The sequence below is a fragment of the Aptenodytes patagonicus genome, chromosome 6 (genome assembly GCF_965638725.1).
Source record: "Aptenodytes patagonicus chromosome 6, bAptPat1.pri.cur, whole genome shotgun sequence".
In the NCBI taxonomy this organism is placed as follows: domain Eukaryota; kingdom Metazoa; phylum Chordata; class Aves; order Sphenisciformes; family Spheniscidae; genus Aptenodytes; species Aptenodytes patagonicus.
Window position 1 is genome coordinate 25,880,647 of NC_134954.1, and position 24,230 is coordinate 25,904,876.

Sequence of the window (24,230 nt, forward strand, 5' to 3'; positions counted from 1 at the left end):
TTTAGCTTTTAAGACTGCGGAACAGCAAAGAGGAAGGAGCAAAACTCTGGCAGTATAGGAAGAGAAATTTCATATTTTAAATTTTAAAAAGATTTAAGGTCTTTAAATCCAATGGTTTTAGTTAGAGCCCTCTGCATGCCTTCCTAACCTCAGCGGGGGATCATGTTGACTCCTGAAGTTGCAGAGGTCCATGAGCCTTAATGATAAATTTTGCAACACCTCTGACTGCAAGCTTTGCATTGCCAAGGAGCTGCTGTGCAGCTCGTGAGCCACAGGACTGGAAGGCTTTTGTCGTAGCCATGAATCATTATTTTTTCCTCCCTCACAGAAGATTCGGCCATAAATGCGGCGCTTGTCAGGGGCTGTACTTCAGGCATTCACTTCGCCTGGTAGGTTGTGATCCTCGTCCGCCACGCGTGGACGCTGCACACTCCCTCTGTGGCCCTTGGGACAGAGCAAGGGCTGCAACATTTAGCCCTTTGGGTATGCTTTTTTTACTACTATGCTGTTGAGTTCTAATAATTAATTGCTTACCAAAAGAAAAACCTTTGAGAAAAATATGAATGCCAGTTTGAAAAGTCATGGTTGTGTATGCATGGTTTAAATCAATAGCTTTTTCTTATTAATAGAGTCACAATGAAGTAATTGGAAAATTCAGTATTGTGATGAATTGATATTTTTCATATCAAAAAAAATGGAAATCCTGAAGGCTGATTGGATTAAATTGAAGAAGCCAATATTACAGAGTTTTTATGTGCTTTTATATGTGGAAATTCAGTGTCATCTAATTTTTGCTACTTTTTGTGCAATTTTATGTTTGTCGAAACCAACGCTTTCCAATCTTCTTCTCTTTCCCTTGGGATAGTCCAGTGTTAAAACCCTAAAACACACATAATTGTTCAGTAAAAGCATTTACTGGGTTTGCTTTGTTTATGGTCAAGATCAGCAATATTTGATAGCCTACCTAAATTGTCACAGATTTGATTTTTATGTAGTGTGAAATTATTGGAGAATCAAACCCTCCACCACGGCGGATGACTCAAGATTGCAATAAATACTCTGGATGAAGAATTCCACTATGTGTTCTTCATCCCTTCCTCTTATCTGCCAAACGCTTCCTCAGGATCAGTGGGTTTTGTAGAAAAAAGGCAGAAAACGGTGCAGACAGCAATGATCCCTCACCCCTGCAGTGATTGCTGCAGCAGGTGATTTAGGATGGTGCTGGTTGACATTGCTGGAACCAATGAACCCCGCTGCCTTCATCAGCATCTGGTAATGGTGTGTATTGTCATAGTTAGGGCTAAGATGTCGTGCCAAATGGCATTTGCTTCTGCCAGTGTTGAAGGGTTTGCTTTTCTGTGGTTCTGGTTGTAAAGCTCAGGTCTTATGCAGCCGGGTGGCACTGGCCGCTATTTGTCATGACTGGAAGTATAGCAAATTGGTTGGGGGGGTTATGCAGTGTAAAGAGGACTCAGAAGTCAGCCTGGCCCAAAGCATGGTCTCAGCAGCGAAATAGTTGCTGGTTTTGCAGGTAAGAGGCTGTGAGGTCTGTGGACTGTAAGATGGTACAGTGCTCAACTGCGGCCATCGCTAGCGCAGCACTTCCAGTAAAAGCGTGCAACCGAAAGGTTTCCCAGCGCTGCCTCTCATGCTCAGAGAGCTCTTGCAGGCAGGAGCAGCAGGCTCTGGGGTTTAATGGGTCCTTGGTGGCAATTTCTGAGTGGTAAAAAGCAGGTTTGTGTTGGAATAAGACCTTTGAAATGAGACAACCTGTGGTGGTGTGCATTCTTATTTATGCGATAAATACACCATGATTTTTATCTTCAGTGACATACGGTTGCTTAAAGGCCTCTGAATTGCTGAAGAAAACTAATTTAATTGAAGTCAAACATGAAAATACAGGGCAGAACCAAATACTACTTTAGAAAGCAATTCAGTGTATTCAGCTGATCTTATTCTAGCAGGGGTTTTATTTTTAACTTTTTGATTATGGATTTTTATAGTGTCACATCAACATAAAGGGCTTTTCTTCACAGCGAGAGCAGAACAGAGGAAGTCCAAGCAAATGAGATCCAATGTCCTTCAAGGAGGCAGTGGTAAACATGTTCTCAAAGATGGAAAAGTTCGAATATAAACTAACTGTGCTTGCTGTGGGGAGAGAAAAGAACACAGTAGTTTGATTATATTTGAGAAGACAGCTGGTTGAAGACCAAAATCAGTATCGTTATCCCCAAAGTCTACCACAGTGATATTTCAGAAACCCATTCAAACCTCATGGGGCACAGACAAACAGACAAAAATAAATCTGGTGCTGATAGGTCAGTGTTTGAGAGAGTCCTGTTCTGTGGTATCTGTTTAATGCCAGACAGCAAAAGTCCTTCAGATCCATTCAAAGCCACATAGGGAAGAAAAAGGGTGGGGCGAGGGGGAAGGAAAGCATTTGGAGAGACAAATTTCCATAAAAGCTAATAATGAAAATGGCTGTGGTTGTTCAAGTGAAACTCCCAGGCGGGCAGGGTGCTTGCCTGGGTTTGGAGATCTGTGCAGGATTCTCCCCGCCTGGCTGCCACAGAGAGTCCAAGGAGCCTCTCTCCTTCCTCCATTAGCACTGTCTGTGGCTTGGTATTAGGAGCTTCAGATAAAATTAGTAAGGAGGCATGAGTCCTGTGATTCAAGCTACACTTGTTTTTCAGCTAATTGTCATCCTGCTAATGAATGCCAGATAGCTTTGCTCATAATAACAATACTTTAGCATCATGCTCTAAGTAAACCTTTAAAACAGCATATTTTAAGAGGATTAGAAAAAGGAGTGCTATTAGATCAAACCAAGTGGTAGAAATGCCAAGGGCTAAAAACGTTAATTAGACTTAGTTAAAGCTTTCAGTAACACAACTAAAGTTAGTTACAAAGTACACGCTTGCTTTTGATAGTGCATGTATTCTCCAAGTGGTCTCAACTCGATGTTGTCATACAAACATGTGTCTGGAGGCAGGGGAGCCGGGAGGAAGGGCATGGCTTTCTCTGGTTAAAACTGAACCCACATTTCTCTCTCCCACCCTCATGCTGAAGCACAAACTGTTGCTATGGCTGAACAAAGTTGAAAATCCAGCAGATATTCCTTCCCCTTCCATGGTCAGCAGGGAAGTCTAACACTAGTTAGGCTTGTATTGGGCTCTGGCTGCTTTGGCAGAGAACTGTTCACACCTGATCACCAGGATTTGTGCTGTTGGTGTCAGTGGCTATGGACCGGTCAGAGACCAATTGCCCCATACTCAGGTGCAGAGCAGCTTCACTCCACACCTCTGCTGTTGTATTTACAGGCAAGCACAGGTGACTTTTGTTCCCAGCCACTTGCATTCAAGGTGCTTTCCCATGCAATTTGCTGAATTAGAAATATGTCAGTAAGAGTGTAACAGGTCCTGCCCAGCCTTCAAGGTTAGCTGTTAGACTTGAAAAAGTAGTACTGCATAATTTAAAAAAAAAATAATAAACACAAATATGGTCTGCTTTAATATTGCTACAGATTATTTCATTCTAAGGCAGCTCTTTAAGGAAACACCTTTTGCTTTCTCATTTGTTGAGGATGAATTGGTACAGTAGTTCCCAGGGCCATTTATTCAATAGATCTCTAATAAATAGGTTGAGCTATTTGGCTTCTCTTTCTTGTTCTGACTCATTTTAGCTTCTGGACATGCAGCTCCATTCTGCCAATATTTTATGACCGGTTTTTCTATTTTTTTTTTAATGTATTGTGCAGGTGGTTCCATGAGCACTAGAACTAATGAAATCTGTTTTTCTAGGGCTTTGTATTTCATGCACAATTGACTTTCATGTCAAAGAAGGTGTAGGATCCCACTGAAGCTTTTCCTGAACTCGGTACGTTTATATTGGCTGTCTCCTGCATGCGTTCTCTAGGAGCCAGTAAGCCGAAGGCCTGCTAAGCCTTTCCCATGCAGTCAGCATGCTGAGGGTCCATCTCCTCTTCCTGGCCTGCTCTTCCTCATTTCACAAGACTGGTAGGAGCTATGTTACTACCCATCTCGTTCCCTCTCTCTGATAGCGTTGGTTTGAATCCGCAAGAACGTTCCAGCTCCCATCCTAGAGGACAGACCAGTATAGATAGGAAACTCTGCCCTTTTTTTTTTTTTCCTTCTTTTTTACTTGTTCAGTCTACTTGCACAGATTTCCATGTGCACATACAGGCTTCTGTGACACTTCATCTCATTTGAGAGACACTGCAGACACATTGCACACTGTCAGCTATGTGAGACTGCACACAAAAGACCTTACCAAGGAGCACCAAAGCCTGTGTCACGAATTGAACAGCTACAGAGACCTTAAATGATTTCTTCCCTGTTGTCAGCACCACAAAGCAGCAGTGGTTTGTATCACTGTAGGACACCAATCAAAGGAATTGAAGCAGAAGCAAGCTTGCAAATGCTAGGGGTTTCCTTCCCCCAGCATTTATAATGAAGGGCAGGGAGATGGTCCCAGGAATATAGCATGTTAATTTAATTAATCGAATGGGAGACTGAAGACTGGGGGTGAGTTTCATCTCACCTCAGCTGAGGCCTCCAGGTGTCTAATCTAAGCAATTGCCTGTGGGTCAGTGAAAAGAGATGTCTCTGTGTTACTGGTAGAACTACCATTAGTTCCTGAAGGAGGACTTGGGCAGATCGAGATCATGCAGAGCAATTTCTCCAATTTTTTATGTGAGAGAACAGTAATGGCAAAAGATCAAGACAGCAATGTCAAATGCTTCGAAGGTTAAAGGTTTGGTTATCCATCGTGTGAAGTGTGTGTGGGGTCTCTTGTCTTTGACTTACTGATAGTGGCATACAAGTGCCACCCCTTCCTCATGGATCTTACTCTTTCCTGCATTGTCGTGGTTTAATCCCAGTTGGCAGCTAAGAACCACACAGCCGCTCGCTCACCCTCTCCCCTCCCCCGGTGGGATGCGGGAGAGAATCAGAAGGGCAAAAGTAAGAAAACTCATGGGTTGAGATGAGAACAGTTTAATACTTGAAATAATAAAATAATAATAATAATAACTTGTAATGGAAAGTAAAACAATGAGAGAGAGAGGAACAAAACCCAGGAAGGAAAAAAAAAAACAAAAAACCCCCAAGAGGTGATGCAACCGCTCACCACCCACCAACCAACACCCAGTCAGTCCCCGAGCAGCAATCGCTGCCCCTCAGCCGACTCCCCCAAGTTTATAAACGGAGCATGACATCATATGGTATAGAATATCCCTTTGGCCAGTTTGGGTCAGCTGTCCTGGCTGGGCCCCCTCCCAGCTTCTTGTGCACCTCCTTGCTGGCAGAGTGTGGGAAGCTGAAAAGTCCTTGACTTAGTATAAACACTGCTTAGCAACAACTAAAACATCAGTGTGTTATCACATTATACTCATGCTAAATCCAAAACACAGCACTATGCCAGCTACTAGGAAGAAAATTAACTCTATTGCAGCCGAAACCAGGACATGCATGAAGAATCCAGTGCCATGAGCCCTGGAGCATATCAGAGGGACACGGGGGATCTCTAAATGAAGTAATATTGCCCTTTACCTCATTAACAAAGAGTTGAGCTACTTTTCCCTCTTTAAAGACAGTGCAGCAGCATAAACAGAAAGTTGCCAAGCATGTAGTTGAAATGGGAATTAAAAGTGTAGGAAATCAGCTACCTAAGTTGTTGGTTACGTGCACCAGTTAAATGGTGTAAATGGGGATTTCAGAAAAGGTGAGAGCATGCCCAGTCAAGGGGTTGTTCCTCCTCCAGGGCCCCTCCGGCCAACGGCTTCCACATCCATGGTGTTTCAGGGCTTGGAGCAGCTCTTCAACATTGGGAAAAGTCTTTTGGTTTGCTTTGTCCTGTCTCAACTGCACAGAAATGTACTTGATGGCCTTTTGAAAGATTCACAGAACTTAACCCAAAATTGGTTCCTCCAAACCCAAATTGGCTGAAATTTTCTGGGGAATGTACATCACTTGACTGCTAGTATTTTTTTCCTGAGCACACCAGAAATTTATATGACTGTTTTATAGTTGGCCAGTTAAAAGCAGACTTCAGCTGAAACAGCTGGGTGGGCCATTGATCAGAACCCAGACAGAGCATCCTGAGGGAATCAAAGGTGAATTGTTGAATTACCCACCACCACAACAGGCATGGAAAAGTCAATACATAGGATAGGTTCTCCTTACCAGAGAGCCCTAACAAGGGTAATGCTCAGGTTGTCTTGTTATCTATTGCCTCTGCCCAGAGCTGACAGTAAGCTGCATTTATTATTATCATTGCAGTGGTAGTATAAGCCATCTTCGTAGGTTTACTTGGATTCATGTACATGCAGGGGAGATTTTCAGGTCTCACTCACCAGTGTGGTTGTAAAGAAAAGGCTGCATCTGTGTAACCTGGCAAGCTGTCTTTTAATGAGCTGGGTTATAACATAGTCTGCTTCACCCAGTCTGAGCTCGTGTTCAGAAAGCACGTCTGCACATCATAATCTGGTGGTGTATCACACAGCTTTTTGTTAACAGGAGATACATAAGTTGCTAACCTAATTAAGTTAGGATAATAACCACTGAGCTTCTGGGTTATGGAAGATCCCTGGGGATACATTTAGGGCACAACAAGGTCACAGGAGGGGATCTGCATCAGGAAGAAGCTTCTGGTTTAGGGGGATGGTGCCAGAAAGAAGAGCTTGTCCAAGCCCCAGGTCCTGGTTATAGCAGGCTGCGGGGTGCCTCATCCCCAGTGAGCCAAGCAGGACCCAGAGATGGCTCTGGGGAGCGGTGCATGGCTAGGATGGTGCGGGTTTGCTGTGGTTCGGTGGGTCTGTGTTCTGAGTCTAGAAACCAGTTTCTTAACTTTCTTTTCCCAGAGAATAAAATCCATTTTGATTCTTACCTCAATCTTGGCAGCTTCCCAGGGTAGTTAGGGTAACGGCAATTAGTAAGGTGCACCCTTGCTTATTGAGGACTCACCAAAGTTATCTTGTGTGCCTTCTGCCCCATGAAAGTTTTGTGGTTCCTCTGCTACCCTGGATGTCTTGTTCATTTGATTTCATGTCCACCAAATGGACTTTCCTTTTTCTGGTTTGATCATCTTTTGAGTCTGTTTTAATCTTCAGCATCCAGGACATTTTGTAACAGGGGTGGGGTTTTCCATAACTTGTCTGTTTGAAATAGTATTTCCTTTTGTCTGTTCTAAATCTTCTGCCAGATCTGAGATTTCTCTGATTGTCCCCAAGCGTTAGTGATAAGAGAAAAAGGTGAATGACAGCTGCTTGTCAACATCTCTGTGCATCCTCTTAAATGCATACTAAATGCATTCATTTATCTAGCTCTTTAATGAGGATTTCAATCTAAATTCATGGGAGAACATTTAAAAGAGGTCAGAATTTATTACTTATGTCCAATTCACTGGTGCAACGTACTTGGGATAAAATCTGACAGAAAAAAAAAGGAAAGTTTGAAGTTGGGTAAAGTGGAACTAGCACATGCTTTTAACAAGTATCCATTTCTCCCATCCTTCAAACTTGGACCTGAGCCAGAGCTTCAAAAGCAGCAGAAACCCCAACTCAGGCAAGAGGAGAGTGCCAGCATCTCAGGGTAACCACAGCCTTTTTTTAGTTGTTTTAAATGAATTTTTAAAAAGAAGGAGCACATGTAGTTTCCTCTCTTTTTTTTTTTCCTAAGCATAGCTGCAGTCAGAGTGTGGTTAGCATTCCGTTTCTCAGCTAATATTTTCTTTAACATGCATTTTTGATCGCCGTTTTGTAAGCATGATGACAACCCATGGCGGATGCAGATGGTTTCAGTCATTGATGTATCCAGCTGATAGTCCTGAGAGGCACAAGGCACCCAAGCAGGTTGTCTTCCAAGGTTTTGTAATGCTTGGAAATTCTAAGGTGATGTATGTTTGAATCATATGTATTATACATACATCTTAAAATGGAATTAGTGAGGATGGGAGACGAGAGACATTTCTCAACTTCTTGCAGATTCTTTCCCAAGTCTTCAAAATTATATTTCCTCCAGATGATGTTCTGATGAGGTTTAAGTGTCTCCAAATACTGTGGAGGTGACTGCTGGTCTGTAAGTCAGCCCTGGCTGAGGGAAGCACACTTAAAAAAAAGCATAGGTAAGCTAAGCTTAAATCTTTCTTCAGGACTGCTTTATAAGTGACTTTGTGTTTTAAAATAGATGTAGTTGAATGATGCTCATTTTTAAAATCAAGCTATCTCTAAGTTTTTATCATTAGACAAGGTGAAAAGTTAGCAGTGTTTAACGAAACAGATGCCATCAGGTGGGAGGGAAACTACAATATGCTACTGGATTTATTATTGTAATATCTGCCAGGTAACATGAATTTCTTTTCCTTAACAATTGATAAAATTGGCTTCTTTTGAAGCAGGCACCTAAAATTTAGGAAGAGGACACACTTCTCTGTCCTCTGGGGAAAAAAGTACCCTGTGGCTATACCTAGTATAATCTCCAGGCATTGAAGGGCTGAGGGAGTGCTGTGTTACCCACCATCCTTCTGACTTTTCCTAATTTCTGAAAGTGTGTTGTAATGTCTTAATACTATTTTAGGGTACCTGTATATAATATAGCCATATTTCAGCTATATTAAAATAGCAATTGATAGTAATTTGCCTATTATTCAAATAACAGACATGCATATTATTGTGTATGTGTACGTTCTTAGTACTCCCAGCTGTCAGATACACATACATATTGCATACTTCAGGTTGCCTGTTAACAGTAGCTGTCTTCTCTCATCTTTACCTGTTTCTCCTTTTCATACTCGTTCCATGGGTGGGAACGTCATAAGCAAATTATTTTTACAAAGAGAAAAGTTCCTTTCTGATGGTATTGAAAGAGAGAAAACTAGAGATTAAATGTTTTATAGAGACTTAGATAAACTCCTGCAATAACAACAGGGGAACTTTGCCTGTCTAGAATATTATCCACACAGCTAGTAATTACTCTCCTCCTTGTTCCTTTGGGAAAGCCCATGTGTCAGATGCTCAAGATACTTAGATATCCAAGGACCATGTGTATTACATACTCTATACTGCAAAAATGCAGTGGCAAGCATAGATTCAAATGATCTAATTAACCCAACAATAAATAGTTTGTCTAGAGGCCGTTTTGAGTGGAGGGCAACACTAATGAAAAAGATAAAAAGCCAAAGTCACTTCTGTCCCACTGCCGCAGTATGAAGCCTGCAGCTTTTCAAAACTTAAACAAGGAATTTTGATCTTGAAAAATATGCAGTGAGGATGCTTGAGTGCGTAAGTCCCTCTTTGAATGTGGAAAGTGTCACAGATAGGCACAAACCATGGAGTTTTTTTCTTCTACTTTTTTGCAGAGACAATGAAATGCATTTAATTTTAAAGAGATAATAATTCACTGATGTTTTTCGCAATTAAAATATTACTGCAAAAAGCCTGACTTAGTGACAAATTGGTTCAAGATAATGATATATTTATAAGCGAGGAGGAAGTTAGATGTGTATCAAAAGTTATAAAGGCTTAATTATTTTCAACCTTCAGCAGTGTAGATTCGAGGCAAGGGAAGGAGGCTGAGATGTTGTGCTCTGGCAATTTAACGTGCAAAGTGGCAGCTGTCTGGCGCTTGCTGAAAGAGACAGAAAGTCAAACTCAGCCTCAGTAAGGCTGATGGGGAAGGTGGTGTTGGAAACGTGACAACCTGCACGGGCATCTCCTGAGCGGATCCGTTGCTTCTCTCATTCATGCCACGTCTCTGCAGTCTGTCACTGGCCCGGTATGTGGGCATGCAGCTGGGGCGTCGGGAAGTTGCCTTGGCCGTCTCCCTTTTATCTGCAAATGGGAGAGCACATTTCTGCGTAACCAGCTGTTTATTTCAGCTGGAGGAAAGGAACACTTTTCTTTCTGGAGTGAAAAATACCTCTGCTGTATAGGTATGTACTGTGCATTTATCCAGGGTGTATATTGCACCTTTTAAAACTGCCAGCAACCCTCACTATTGTAAGATACTTCTGAGTTTACTTTACTGTTAGAGAAATCGAGCCTTTCAGGTCTTACTGAATAAACCTGAAAAGGAACAGGCAGTATTAGCAATTACTTTTTCCACCTTTCATGTTCCTGTCAGTGATAGCTATGATGCTTGTTGGTTTGCCTTTAAATGCAGGCTTTCTTAGAGGAAAAAAATAAGAGTGGAATTCATCTCGCAAACTTTAATTTATGCAAAAGTTCAGCCTACTCTAGCTTAGTTATCCCAGCTCCTACTACAGTCCGTAGAGAGAGAGGAGCGGCTCTAAAGAGCTCAGCTCATGCTAAGGAGGGAGGTGCCTTTTCTTCCTTAAGTGAGGACTAAGCCACCAGATCAGACTTGACTCCTGTTTGATGAATCCCACCCACGCGTCTTCCCAGTCCTTATCTCGCAGAAAGGTTGCGGTGAAATCTGTTTGATAAGAGCCTGCTGGGGCAATACTTGCAGTTCATCATTTGCTACAAGTCTGTAGTTGTAGCACAGATATATTTAGAAGGAGCTGTGATTAAACTCCCTTGCCAGCTCAGATCCCAGGAACACACATGGGGAAAATAATCTTAAGATTCACATCTCTTGTATTTGCTTATCCCACCCTGGATGCAAACAGACCAAATCCTGTCTGCAATGGCTTTCAGCCTACGTCAGGTTTCCCCTCAGCAGGACCTTGCAGCACAGCTCTTTGTTCTCCACCAGGCAGGCTGGAGCACAAGGCTCCTCTGCATGGAGCATAGGACCTCGGACCACAAGAGTCTTCTCAGCTTGATACACTGGCAAAAGGAGCCTGTGCTGAGGAGGAAAAGGGTAATGGCAAAGAAAATGAAAGAACACGGTTACTTTTTATAGATAAGACTCTTCAGCTTAGCAAAGACATGGAGGTATGATAGAGGTCTGTGAAACACTTAGAGATGGCAAATAAGGAGTGAGTATACTGTATTTCTTGCACTAGAAGGTTTATGGCTGCTGTACTGTAGAGATTTAAAACCAGTGGAGGGAAGTACTTTTCCCCAGAAAATACAACTAAATGTGGGGCTTATTGCAAGAGCCCAGTAGTGTGCCTAAGCTCAAAAACTGTCTGACAAGTCCACGGAAGCTGGTGACCAGCAGTGACTCTTAAACATTGAGGCTTGGCCAGGAAACCTTTTAGTGGATGGGTTCTGAGGGATAAGATCATCTCTCGTCCTCTTGTGAGTGCCTTTCCTAAGTATGCAGTATTGCCTTGCCTCTAGGGTTGCACGCTTGCCTGTAACCCCAGACTGTATTGCTTTGGTATGACCCAGTATAGCCTCATATGTAAATATTCAGAGTATCCAGACACACATTTCTGTGGCTTGTTGCACCGTGTTGGATTATAGGCTTCAATCAAAAAAAGGTTTTGAGAGATGTACAGGGAACAGGGTTGAAATTTGATGGAGGCCCAAGTTTGAGAAAACCATGTGAAAAATCTAGCCCTCGTGCAGCTTCTCTTTCAGTCTCCTACGCGGATACAGAGCCACAGTTGCATACCACTTTTGAATATTTCCAGCCATGCGTATGCAAGGAGCCGTCTGCCTGCATGCACCACTGGAGGCCGTTTGACCTTGTCATTGCACATACAAACCTTGGCACACCTAAATAGCTGACTCCTTCTCAATCATTTCAACCTTTGGAGCATGGCTGCACACAGCATGTGTGCGCTTCCACATGTGCAGCCCAGAGTGGCCGCTGGGCCACCCTTGCCCCGAGCACCCCTCCTCCTGCCCTGGGTGTTGCACTGCAGCAAGCTTCCTAACATGGAAATTTCAAGCCTAAACAATAGAGGAGCTACCCAGGCAAATGGTTTGGATGTCAGCTGCATTACATTTTGTGTCATTTGATATCCCAGGGTCTGCGAGGGTGTTCTGTGGCGCCTGGAATCACTTTCTGAGCAGGTGCGTGCCACTTGCTCCTGCTCCCTCCTTGCTATTTTTCCACCAGGCAGAAGGGGATACAACAGCGGGCTTGGGCACTCCAGCGTGGGGATGCTGGCTCCTGTTAATGCTGCAGCATATGCACAGGCTTTGCTTATATGTCCTGCCAGTCATACAGACTTCTTTGCCCCCCCAGCCCCAAGTGACTCTTGTCTTTGCAAAGTTGTTATATGAACTGAATTCAGGGGTGTCTTAAGGTTTGCACAGATCTGTTTCTGAGAGACATTAGGAAAGTAATGCAGAGCACATCAGGATCATTGAAGTCTAAAGCGGTTTCTTCACTAGCCGTGTTTTGGAGAGAGCTGCTACTGGGGCTGGGAAGGGTCTCGGTGGCTGTGCTCGTGACACCCAGGCTTGTCGCTGTCACCTTGGGTGGCTTTCCTTGAGCCCCCAGTAGTTGTATGGTGCTCACCAGGAGGACAAGCAGAATATCCATTTTCCTGCTGTTGCTCGAGTGAGGGTCACCTCTTCCCTCTGGGGAACTTTCCAGACAGGGAACGTCCTCCACTCCCTTATTCTGATAGCTGGATCCAGTCCTGCTTGCCTTAGATAAAGCAAACTATTTTGGCAAATTGCAGAAACAGGGGAGGGGGAATATGCAGAATAAAAAAATAGATGCAAATAGTTACATCTCTCTGTCATTCAAAACAATGTCAAATGGGCACAAGCTTCCATTACAAAAGTATGAAAATGTTATCCAAGTCTTGGCAGAAAAAGTGCACTTTCTTCAGAGTGACTGGCAGTGCTTCCTCCCCGGGTCTCTCACTAGCAGAGCCATGTTCCAAAATGGATTTTCATGCAACAGCAACTTTTTTTGCAGGAAAAAGTTTCTTTGTTTTCTCAAAAAGCTCTTTTTTTCCTAACAAAAGAAACCAGCTGTCTCATGTATATCCCAGTCTAAAACCAGTTTAAGGTAGGCCATCTTTTGCTCTTACCCAAAGCCGGCTATTGTAGAGATTAGGTCAAATCCTATATAGCTACCTGCTTTCACTGTTGCTCATGGTATGTCTGTTCTATCAACTAATCTCATCTCGGGACACTTCAAAGACATTTGCATTTGTGCCTTGAGTAGTTAATTAAGCTGAAGAAGATGGAAATTAGTAAAGGAATTATCAGGTGAAGGACTTGCTAAAGGGAAGGTAGCAATACATTGTGTTGAAAGAAGAGCTCCTGGGCTGGAGGGAGGTCCCAGTTGGGGTTCTAAAAGACAGGCCTAGAGCCCAGCCTGGTTAACAGCCCCATTAAAGACCGGCACAAATTATAAGAAAGGTGTTTATTAAATTAATTAATGACACAGTGCTGGGAAAAGTTGTCACTACTGAAGAGAATAGTGGATAACCATGACAACCAAAATAATAGAAATAGGGTGAAATTCAGTATTCCAGTGTGAGGCATACAGCTGGGAACTAATTGGTTGGAAATAGCAAAGGAGAGAGTTGGGGATGTACCAGTTGGTGGCAGAAAGTCTGTGAAATGCTAATGTGATGCATTCCTTAAAAAGATAAGTGCAGTCCTTGCAGGATTCACAGTGTTATTTCCAGTGAAGAAAAGGAGATGTTCTTTGTAGTTCTGACCACCCACAGTTAAGAAAAGTTAATGACAACCAGAAGAGGTGAAGAGAAGAGATAGTGGAATGATCAAGAGGGCTGGAGTCTGTCAGGTGTGAAGAGGGGAAAGTACCTTCGCTTGTGTAGCAAGGCAGCATGGATGCTGAGAAAATATGGGACTTCGTGTATAAATACCTCAGAGACTGAACACCAGAAAGCAAAAACAAGTATTGAAACTACAGGACCACATTAGCAAAGACCAAGTGGATAAAGAATGAACTTAGACCAGAAATTAAGAAAAGGAGCCCACCGATCTGAGGAGATGTTCTGGACTAGCCTTTCAGTAGGAGCAGGGAGGGCAAAATCTCTAACTGCTCTTGTGCTGGGCACTAATCAGGCCTAGGAGAGTACTAAATTGGATGATTGTATGGCAGAGCTAGCACTTGTCTCATATTGACCCACAACATCTCTTCAGTCCTGTGTTCCTACACTGTTCCCAGCACACACACACCCAGACGCAGAGTGCAGAGGAGAAATCAGATAGAGGTATTTGGCTCCCCATTAAATGCAAAGTGGCTCTTTGGAGAGAATCCTAAAAGTTTAGAAATTGTACTACCTAAAAGCATCATAATTCTTGCATCCTGGCACATTTGTTCACACTGTTCATCCTTTGGCTTCTAGGTAGAAGTTAACTTTATCTCCATTTCTTTGGGCTTTTTTGCAATCTAAGTCTTGGTTTCTCATGACGCCTCTTAGGTCACAGCCACCAAACAGGGGCGATGTGTAACGTGGGACAGACATTGTAGAAGAGAGTGATCCAGAATATGTAGGGAGGGACTGCGTTCTCCAGGGTGGATCAGGACTGAGGAAACAGCTATACAAGAGCAGCTGTTTCACGGGAGTGTGAAACTGTGAGGAGAGAGGTATCTCCCAAGGAAAATGCCATCAGGGTTGCTACATGCAGGGCTATTTGTACGTGGAGCCTAAGCCACTTGGTCTCACTATGGTTATTTCCTTTGGCAGCATCCAGCTAAGGTACAAACTGGAGCATATCACTGCTGTTGTATTAATATCAGCTCTTCAGCGCAGGCATGGGTAGTACTTAAATTAATAATGAGTAATAACAATTTTATAAATAAAATATCACCGTACTTGCTGAAGTGAATAAAATAGACATGAATGCATGTCGTGGTTTAACCTCAGTCGGCAACTGAGCACCACACAGCCGCTCACTCACTCCCCCCTCCCCCGGTGGGATGAGTGGGAATTGGAAGAGTAGAAGTGAAAAAACTTGTGGGTTGAGATAAAAACAGTTTAATAATTGAAATAAAATAATAATAATAATATACAAAGCAAGTGATGCACAATGCAATTGCTCACCACCCGCCAACCAATGCCCAGCCAGTCCCCAAGCAGCGGCCCCCCCGGCCAGCTTTCCCCAGTTTATGTACTGAGCATGACGTCACATGGTATGGAATATCCCTTTGGCCAGTTTGGGTCAGCTGTCCTGGCTGTGCCCCCTCTCAGCCTCTTGTGCACCTCCAGCCTTCCCAGTCGGTAGAGCATGGGAAGCTGAAAAGTCCTTAACTAGTGTAAGCACTACCTAGCAACAACTAAAACATCGGTGTGTCATCAACATTGTTCTCATCCTAAATCCAAAACACAGCACTATGCCAGCTACTAGGAAGGAAATTAACTCCATCCCTGCCGAAACCAGGACAACGCATTAGATTTGGATTTTAATGGCTTAAATCTGTTGCTGAATTCTTCTCTTCTAATAGTAGTTTGACCGCAAGAACAGCTTTAAAACTGGAGAAGCAAATTGGTATTGGGATGTGCAGCAGTGTATTAAATGGGAACTCAGCCCAGGAAAATACTGTGCCTCAGACCGACAGGGCTGACCGCAAGAGGGAGGTCTGCTCTAGTAGATGCCCCCATGCTGTTTCTTTCCCTGCTTTTACTGCTGTACAGGACACCACAGAGTCAGCTTATTTTTCTCTCCTGTTCTTAGTCCAGTCTTCTTGAAACACGATAGCAGTGTTAATGGTGAGTGTATTTCACTCAGCCTCCCTCCAGAGCTGCAGAGACGCTCCATGGCTCTGGCCCTGCGTGAATTCCACCACAGCCTCGTGTGCGTGCTCAAACTTGAGAAATTGCAATACAGTATTTGATACTTCTTCCTCCTCACATTTTTGCCCCCACCTCCGGCTGTCCTGAGTTTATGGCTGCACTACAAGGCCCTCGGACCACAAACCTAGCTCGCCACGCAAAGCTGTCCAGCCAGCAGGAGAGTTTTCATCTTGCCCCTCTGCTGAAAAACTTTTGTAGCATTTGCACGAGGCCAACACTCCTGCAGCTGTAGAGCACTGCTGCACTACATGGTTACAGCGTAAGTCATTAAGAAGCATGAGCAAAACTGAATTTTGCTGTCCCAGGGTAGAGCAGTCTGCTCTTAAGAAAAGAAGAAGTAGGGGAGAGCTTGGAGCTGGAAGGTGGAGGCAGGGCAGAGCCCTGGGTGCTGCTTCTGCTGCTCCAAGGGAAAGTGAAGGGTTAGAGGTATCATGGGCTTCCTTCCATCTTGAGCCGTGCACCCTGATGCCTTTCTCCTCCTCTTATGTCTGACTTCCAGATATAGGTAGAGGTGGTTGCCCAGAGTCTTCACCAAATCCAATCATCCAATGCTAAATCTGCCTTTAGGAACAAATTTCTTCTTAAAATCTGATTTTGGAATTAATGGCATCATCTGAGCAACATGTTTTCCTCCCTCATCTCTTCCAATCTGGTACTACTCTTTTTCCAGTTGTGCTTAAGACTTCTTGAACTGCAGTTTTCTGCTTAAGGCTTTAATAATATTCAGTTCAAAAGTCATTCTGTCACCTTTCTCCAATTCTCATATTTTTTCTAGTATGCCTCTAAAATTTGATGGGTTTTGAAGAAAGTCAGATCTGTTGCATCCCCAAAGAGCATTTGGATGTTCTTCCTTCAGTGACCTCTTCATTCCCCCCTACATCCATTCCCACTCCATCATTATATTAGTTGAAGAAACTCCAGTGTGTTCCAGACGTTGAGTGATCTAATGGTATCAAAGAGCTTGAATAAAGTACTTGGTGGGGGGGGGGTGAGGAAGGCGGAACTCAAAACTTTCCATCTTCAGAGACAAACTGCGGGTCCCTGCCTTGCTGTTCACAGCTTCCCAATTTGAATCCAGAGTTGTGAAAATGTGGAAACTGTGAAAATATGAGCTGCGAACACTGGGAAGCTGTGAAGCGGGGAAATGGGTGGGGATTTACAATCTCTCTCGAATGCAAAGGTTATAGATTCTGGTTGAAAACTTAATTCTCTGAGAAGTAAGTTTTTGTCATTACAACAGCAAGAAAAACAGCGGCCAAGGTTGCAGAATTGTCTTGGTTGTAAGAAACTTTCATTTCTTTGCTCATAACTTCCTGGCATTTTTGTATTTGAGGCAGAAGTTTTTCAGACCTGGCCTCTGCCAAAAGGCAAATTTCATTTGAGCAAAGCCGGTTGTCTTGTTTCTGAGCCTGGAAGTGAGAGGCAATAATAATAATAATAATAATAATAATAATAATAATAATAATAATAATAATAATAAAACAGACTCCCATTTCATTTTTTTTCTTTTGAATACTTTTGCAGCAAGAGTGTGAAAGGTGATGTTTCATGTAGGAACAGCCTTGACTGAGGAGCTGTGCCTTTCATTGGCCCAGAAAAATTGAGTTGGATTTGTCTGAAATACTGGCATTAGAAAATCACCTGCTTAGCAGGCAGCGGTGAGGAAGAACTCACCTGTTCAATGGCTCTTTGAGAAGACTTTTTGAAAGAGGGGAAGCCCAGTCATGGATTTAGCGTGTGACTCCCAGGAAGGTATCTCTGGGTAGTATGCTTCCATTGTAAAATTCCTGAGGCTGGCAGAAGCTGAGAACATCCGTGGTTTTTCAGCATGGGTCCAGAAAATACATAGCTGCTTTCTTGTGACTCAGAGTGGAAACAAATGCATCATTTCAGAGGGAAGCTGGCCCTGTGAAGAGCCACCTCAGGTGTTTGTGTACCTGCTTCCAGGGATGGGAGTGCAGCAGTGACTCCTGGAGCAAGCGAGAGCTTTAGAGTTCCAGCGCTGGCTACTCATGAGCCCTTTCCCTCCATCCCTGCCGTTCCCGAGGCTAACGAAGCCACGTGTTATGGTGCATGAACGCCGACATAGGTTGACCCTGTGGCTGCTGGCCTGGAGAACATGGTGTCAGCAGAGCTCAGGGGCCTTAGGGATGTGTCCAGGATGTGACGTGGATGAAGCTGCCTGCATGTGCTCGTTCCCTGCCTGAGCTAATCACTCTAATTGTCCTTTGGGAGTCAGGGCAGACCCAGCAGTGGTGGACCAAGTGAGAGTTAATAAATCCAGTGGACCCACTGGGTGGTTATTTTACCTTCTTATAGAAATAGTGGGACAGCTGTATTATTAGAGGTTTCCAACCACCGAGATTACCTAAAGGTCCCCCACCCACCATGGCTACAGATAATGGGGTGCTTCCCCTAGAATATATAATTGCTTCTACCTGAAATCAAGAAGGACAGATGCCTGAACTGTGGTTCAGCAAGTTGTTTTATCCTGAGGCCCTGCACATCCTTAATCTATGACACATGTCTAAAAAGGTTGGATATTAGTAGGCAGGGAGTGTCAAGGAGAAGATGCAGTGTTAATCGGAGATACCTGTGCTAAGTGTATGAGCGGTGCAGGCTGAGATCATGAGGACCAGGGCAGTTAGCACAAGCTTCTGTGCATCCCTCTTGACAAACCCCACTTCTTAATGCCTTCTAATGCTGCAAAATGTGCATTTAAATTCTCTGCCAGGTCAGCTATTAATCCCAAACACATTGAGGCTTAATTGCTGATTAATTTTCCCTGGATAATGTAGATTTTTTTTTTTCCTCAGTGTGTGAAATCTAGAAGAACTTTGTGAGAAGCAGCCACAAATGAGTTGACTGTAATTGGTGTTCTCTCACTTAGGTGAGAAGTAACAGTTCATCAGTTCTTAATTAACTTGGACTTTTTCGAGAGCAGTTTCCAATTTTTGACAGAAAGATATACATCTTGTTTCTCCTGTAGTGATACAAAGAAAGTTATTTTACCTTGAATTGACAAATTGGGCTGCGTTTGTTGGTGATTTCTTCCTTCTGATGGCGAGTGCCAAGCTGCGTGTCGTACCTGGATTGCTGAGCAATTTATTCAGTTAATGTTGCTTGTCACAGGGAAAAGAGCACTGATTATACAAGAAAGAGAGTTTGAGCTTAGTTTAATTAAATTATGAATGGGTAACCAGCAGCGCTTGGAGTGATACATTAAGATATGAAGCAGCTTTTAGATATCAGCATCAGAGAAACTTTGTATTTTGTGTCTGTTGTAGGTGAATGACATTTCTGTTCATTGTACGGGTAGGAAGGCCGTGGCAACAGAAAAATGAAGCCATCTCAGATTAGTCAGACCCAAAAAAGTGTCCTGCCAGGAGAAATTGTCTGCCTAGCAGTTGTCTACTTGGCTTGCGAGCCCAGGAGTGAGCCCATTCAGGAGACGCTGCAGGGGAAGGTGACCACGCAACAAGAAAAGGAGACACTGCAGCAGGATCAGCCCCGAGTCAGCTCACAGCAGTGCCAGACCGGGCGGGCTGGGAGCTCAGGGCTGCAGCAGCCCTGATGTGGGCTTGCCCCACTGTGATCTCCTTTGCCCATGCTCATGTACGACGCTAAGGTGAGAGAGAAATGCTGGATGAGAAGCTTACAAGTTGTAAATCATCCTCTTGCAGCCTTTCACCTGTTGGTGGAGAAGCCAAAATTTCCTAGAAGTGGGTGCACACAACTGCTATGCTGGCGATGGAGCCATGGCTGTAAGAGGGGATACTTGAGCACTTTGCAGAAGCAGAGCAGTCTGCGTAGAGGCCGATGAATCAGGGTTACCACGATGGGTGCTATGTATGTGCCAGTAACACTTGCCAAGTTTTAGTTACATATTGTACAATTATTCAGTGTAGATGAGGCCTTTTGGCAAAAGGAAAGTTCTCACCTGTGTTAGCACCCTGCAGATCATAGTGATAATTTTGTCACAAGAAAAAATTGCCATGTGCCGCTGTCTTTGGGACTAGCGATGGCTGAACTGTTTGAGTGGGGGGAGATACAGACTCAAATGAGTCCCTTGGGCAGGGATGAGAGGCCCCAGGCTTTGCAGAAAGTTTGTCCTACCCAGGCAGAGAGCTCCCCTATGGCAGCTGGGGCAGGGGAATAGGAGTTGGGACGTGGACATGGGGAGACGGCAGGGGTCGAATCGCCCTTTGTCTTGAGATTCAGGAGGAGAGGCTTTGACAAGCCCTGTTAGCACGTGTGGCAGGTGTTTCTTCTTATTAAACTGAGATCCTTTGGCAAAGTACTTTTTAATGGGATCAGCTTTTGATTTTTTTCATATTGGGAACCCCCCATTAGAAGGTAATTTTATAGGTGGCTTAGGTGCCTCTAAGAGCCCACTGGCAACACACTTATACTGGTGTCTGTAGGAAGAAATCAGATTTTAATAGGGAAGGTGGACAAACACATGTGGATCAGTCATTTGAGAGATGGAGGGATCCCAGTACAAATGTTTGGAGATACAAGCTGCCAACCAGGTCAAGCTGAATAAGAATAGATTTCTTCCAAAAGAAATTCCAAAGAATTTCTTCCAAAAGAAAACCACAGTTTTTATTCAACATTTTAGATAACATATTTTTATTTTCTGCATAAGTGATTAAACCAAACTTCTGCTAAGACCTAGTTTGCTCACAATCTTTTGAAAGCACTTAAATCAAATTTTAAACTATTAAACAGTACGTGATTGTGGCTGGAGGAAGCTAGCCTATTAAGGCTTGGTATCGGTTTGTTAAAATACTACAGGCAGTTTCAGTATTAGCAGCCTGTGGTGCAGATGCAGAGGGTGTTTTCACTTGCTCGATCTGCTTGTTGAGTTTTAGCTTCATTCAAATCTGAGAATCCAATGAGACATTATTAATGTTGGAAAGCTTGTATGGCTTTTCCAGTCTGTGAATATAAACAAGACCCATGGAAATAAGCTTTACTAGTTCTAAAATTTTAGAGGTGCTTAATTGTAGTCAGTGCTGTTCCCTCAAAAAATACTTTGTTTAATAAAGCTTTGTACGTGCAATAGTACGAAGCTTAGTACGAAGCTTTTCTTTCTTTTCTTATATGCCTAGCACAGTGAAGTTAATTTGTATACATAAATACATGCTGTTTGATTTTAATTGAATAACAGTTTCCTTCCAACTAGAGCTTATCATACATCACAAAAAAAAATGATAGTAATTTAGATTTAAAAAATAGTATAATCAGGTTTGCTTCAAAAAGGCCCTAAAAAGTACAAATGTAATTGAAATGAAAATTATTATTTAAATCATTTTTCCTCTCACTGACTTAAATGATGATTAAAGTTGCTTATGTAAATCAATAAATTGAATCAGGCCAGTCCTGCTATGAGTTCTGCACTGTGCAGTCTCAGAGAGCCTGAAGGTAGCTGGCAGTCGAGAGGATGGAAATACCTAAAGATGTTGGTAGGGGAGGAGTCGAATCTGTCATTTTTACTCTGCTGTACTTAGCAAGAGAGTCGCATTTCTGTCACTTCTACAACCACTGAATCTAGGGTGTAAAACCATTTAAACAAAAGCAGGATGCAAATCCAAATAAGCGAATGGGATGAGAACCTCAAACATGATAATGTTGGCCTCAGTTCAAAAACACTTGAGCACAACCCTGTCTTTAAATACATAATAAGACGTGCCTGTTTCTGTTGCAGTGCTTGCGACTCTGGCACATGCTTTATGGGCTGCACCTCAGAGCCAGGGTGGCTGCAATGACTAGGGCTGATGGGGGCGTCTCTGTGAAGGGTTGGCACCGTCACTGGTGGCAGCCCTGCTCCATCTCACCAGGGCTTTGGAAATAATGCGTTGGAAAATAAGCATTGAGGCAGGAAAGAAAGGCAGCTCAAACAAGCTGCACTGATTTCTCCAAAGGCAGCTTCAAGTTGTGCAGTGGATCATGGTGTTTTTGGGTCAGTGGGGATGACAGCTGGTCAGGGTAAAGCCACGTCCTCTTCAAGTAAATGTGCTGCCCCAAAGAAGAGCTCATGCCTGCAGGGACCTTATCTTAGACTGCTGTGCTTTGTGCTTCAGACATGTATGTTGTACTGGAGTCCTGCTGGCTTCCCCAAATTATCAGTGCCTCAGCCAACAATGGCAGCCTTCCAAGGAAAAAAGGAAATTTGGGGGGGGGGGGAGGAAGTTTGGTTTTAACATTGAAGAAGTTGCAGTCTTCTCCAGAAGAGCCCTCACTTTTGTCTGATGGTAAGAGCAGGCGATGCTGGAGGAATTCCAACCTTTGACATGATGAAATGGAAGACTTCAGGTTATCTTCTAGATGAAATTTTTATCTTGCTTCATTCTGGTGTAGATGCTACTATTGATAGACTAGTCTGACTCTAACAACAGTCATTACAGGATAGACCTCCATTGCCTGAGCAGCATCCAGGTGCTGGACACACATCCAGGTGTCCTTGTGTTTTTACAATGTTTTCTAGTGATGTTTAACAAGTGTCAACTTCTGTGCTAGAAGCAGCTGGTTCTTGATTTGGGGTTGAGTGTCTCATAAGGCATTGGCTGACAACTGTGGCAGGTCATGGTATATGTCAGCAATGCCAGTTGATGAGTTCTGTAAAGGAAACCTGTGAATAACACTATGACACCTTACACGCTCAGAGAAGAGCCTCAATTTTGGTTCCAGGTGAGGCTGCCAGAAGAGGTGGAGAGGCCCAGACCATGATGCTCTGGCACTGGCACGGGGGGATTCCTCCTTCAATCTTCTCAGCTAAGGCTCAAGACTGAGAGTGTAGGTAAGGTTGGTTGGAGGAAAAGCTCTGTTAGGGCCCTTTCTCTTTTCTCAGGGCATTCAGTTGTGCTGCCAAACAGCGCAGCCCATTGGATTCCTGCTTGTCCAACTGATGCATCACCGTCTCCTTTTTCTTCTCTCTTCAGGTTATTTCCAGGATTTGTTGAACAAGTCAGAAAAGGCCCTTTATGATGCTTTTCCAAGCATGTACGGAGAATTGTACACTCAAAACATGAAGGTCTTCAAGGACTTGTACAGTGAGCTACGCCGCTATTACCGGGGCTCCAACATCAACTTGGAAGAGGCCCTCAATGAGTTCTGGACACGCTTGCTGGAGCGGCTCTTCAAGCTGATGAATCCCCAGTACCATATCACAGATGAGTACCTGGACTGCATGGTGAAACATGCAGAGCAGCACAAACCCTTTGGGGAAGTTCCCAGGGACCTGAAGGTGAAGGCAACCCGAGCCTTCATCGCAGCACGCTCCTACGCGCAGGGCTTTCTTGTGGGCAGCGACGTGGTCAAAAAGGTGTCTCAGGTATGTTGGGGTTTTTCCTTCTTCTCCATCCTCAGATTGGCAGGAGCTAGTCAACTACTGCTGTTAGGGAGAGGGGTGTTTATTTCCCCTTATGTTCTCATTACAAAGCAAGCAGGTATTTTTCAGTTTTATAAAACAAACTACTTGAGGGTCACCCATCAGTGGAAGGGAGCAGCAAGCCTGGACTTCTACAGGCACTGATAGCGCAAAAGAAGTGAGGTATAACTCACCGCAAATCAGTCTTTACCTCATTTTAACCTATGCAGCAGAGTGCCAAGGAGATGTCAGTCACCCAGGCTGTAAAGCTGTTCTGTTCCTTGCCTAGATTCCTAGTGCTTCCCCGGCAGGGAAATGGCATGCCTCTAAATCATGCTGCCTTATTTTCCTCCTTGATGGCGATATGATGTAGGGTGTGCAGAGCTGACTTGCCACAAATGTGCTGGGAATACACGTAGAGAGATGCATTTCAGCTGTTGGTGATGGGATTGCTGTGTCTGTTTATGTAGCCGTGTATATTTGTACAGCTTCTGTGTACAGAGAGGGTGAGTTTGTAAAGTGCATTGGGATCTTCAGGGATGAAAGGTGTTATATAAATGTAAATTAACATGACTGAATCCAGGGTTTCAGAAGGAAGGAAATTGTCTGTATTCTTTACTGCAGAAGCAGCCTTTCAGAGCCAGAAGGTGGTGATTGTCCTGAAACAAGATATTCAGGCTTTTCATACAGGTAGCAAGGAGAAAATCATAGAATCATAGAATCATAGAATCATTGAGGTTGGAAAAGACCTCTAAGATCATCGAGTCCAACCGTCAACCCAACACCACCATGCCCACTAAACCATGTCCCTAAGCGCCTCATCTACACGTCTTTTAAATACCTCCAGGGATGGGGACTCCACCACTTCCCTGGGCAGCCTGTTCCAATGTTTCACCACTCTTTCAGTAAAGAAATTTTTCCTTACATCCAATCTAAACCTCCCCTGCCGCAACTTGAGGCCATGAAATCCATACTAAAAAAATGACTTGCATACTGCATGTGGAGATGGCAATAGCAGGTATGAGAATCAGGGTGTGATTAAACTGTGAATGTAAAAATACGGAATCACAATTCATTTCCTTGGAAGGTAATGCATGGTAATGCATAGCAGAGGGCGGTACTATTCGATGCAGCAAATCCAGACTTTGATCTCAGGAAGAAACATTAATGTGGTAACAGTGACAAATGCTTTAAT

General features: G+C 43.6%; 1 protein-coding gene across 1 annotated transcript in view; it reads left to right on the forward strand.

Moving 5' to 3' along the window:
* GPC1 (glypican 1) overlaps window positions 1-24,230 on the forward strand; it is a 225,707-nt gene that overhangs the window by 170,681 nt on the left and 30,796 nt on the right. The window contains exon 3 of the mRNA XM_076341600.1: window positions 22,608-22,999. Coding sequence (XP_076197715.1) covers window positions 22,608-22,999 — 392 coding nt within the window. The remainder of the gene's footprint in view (window positions 1-22,607; window positions 23,000-24,230) is intronic.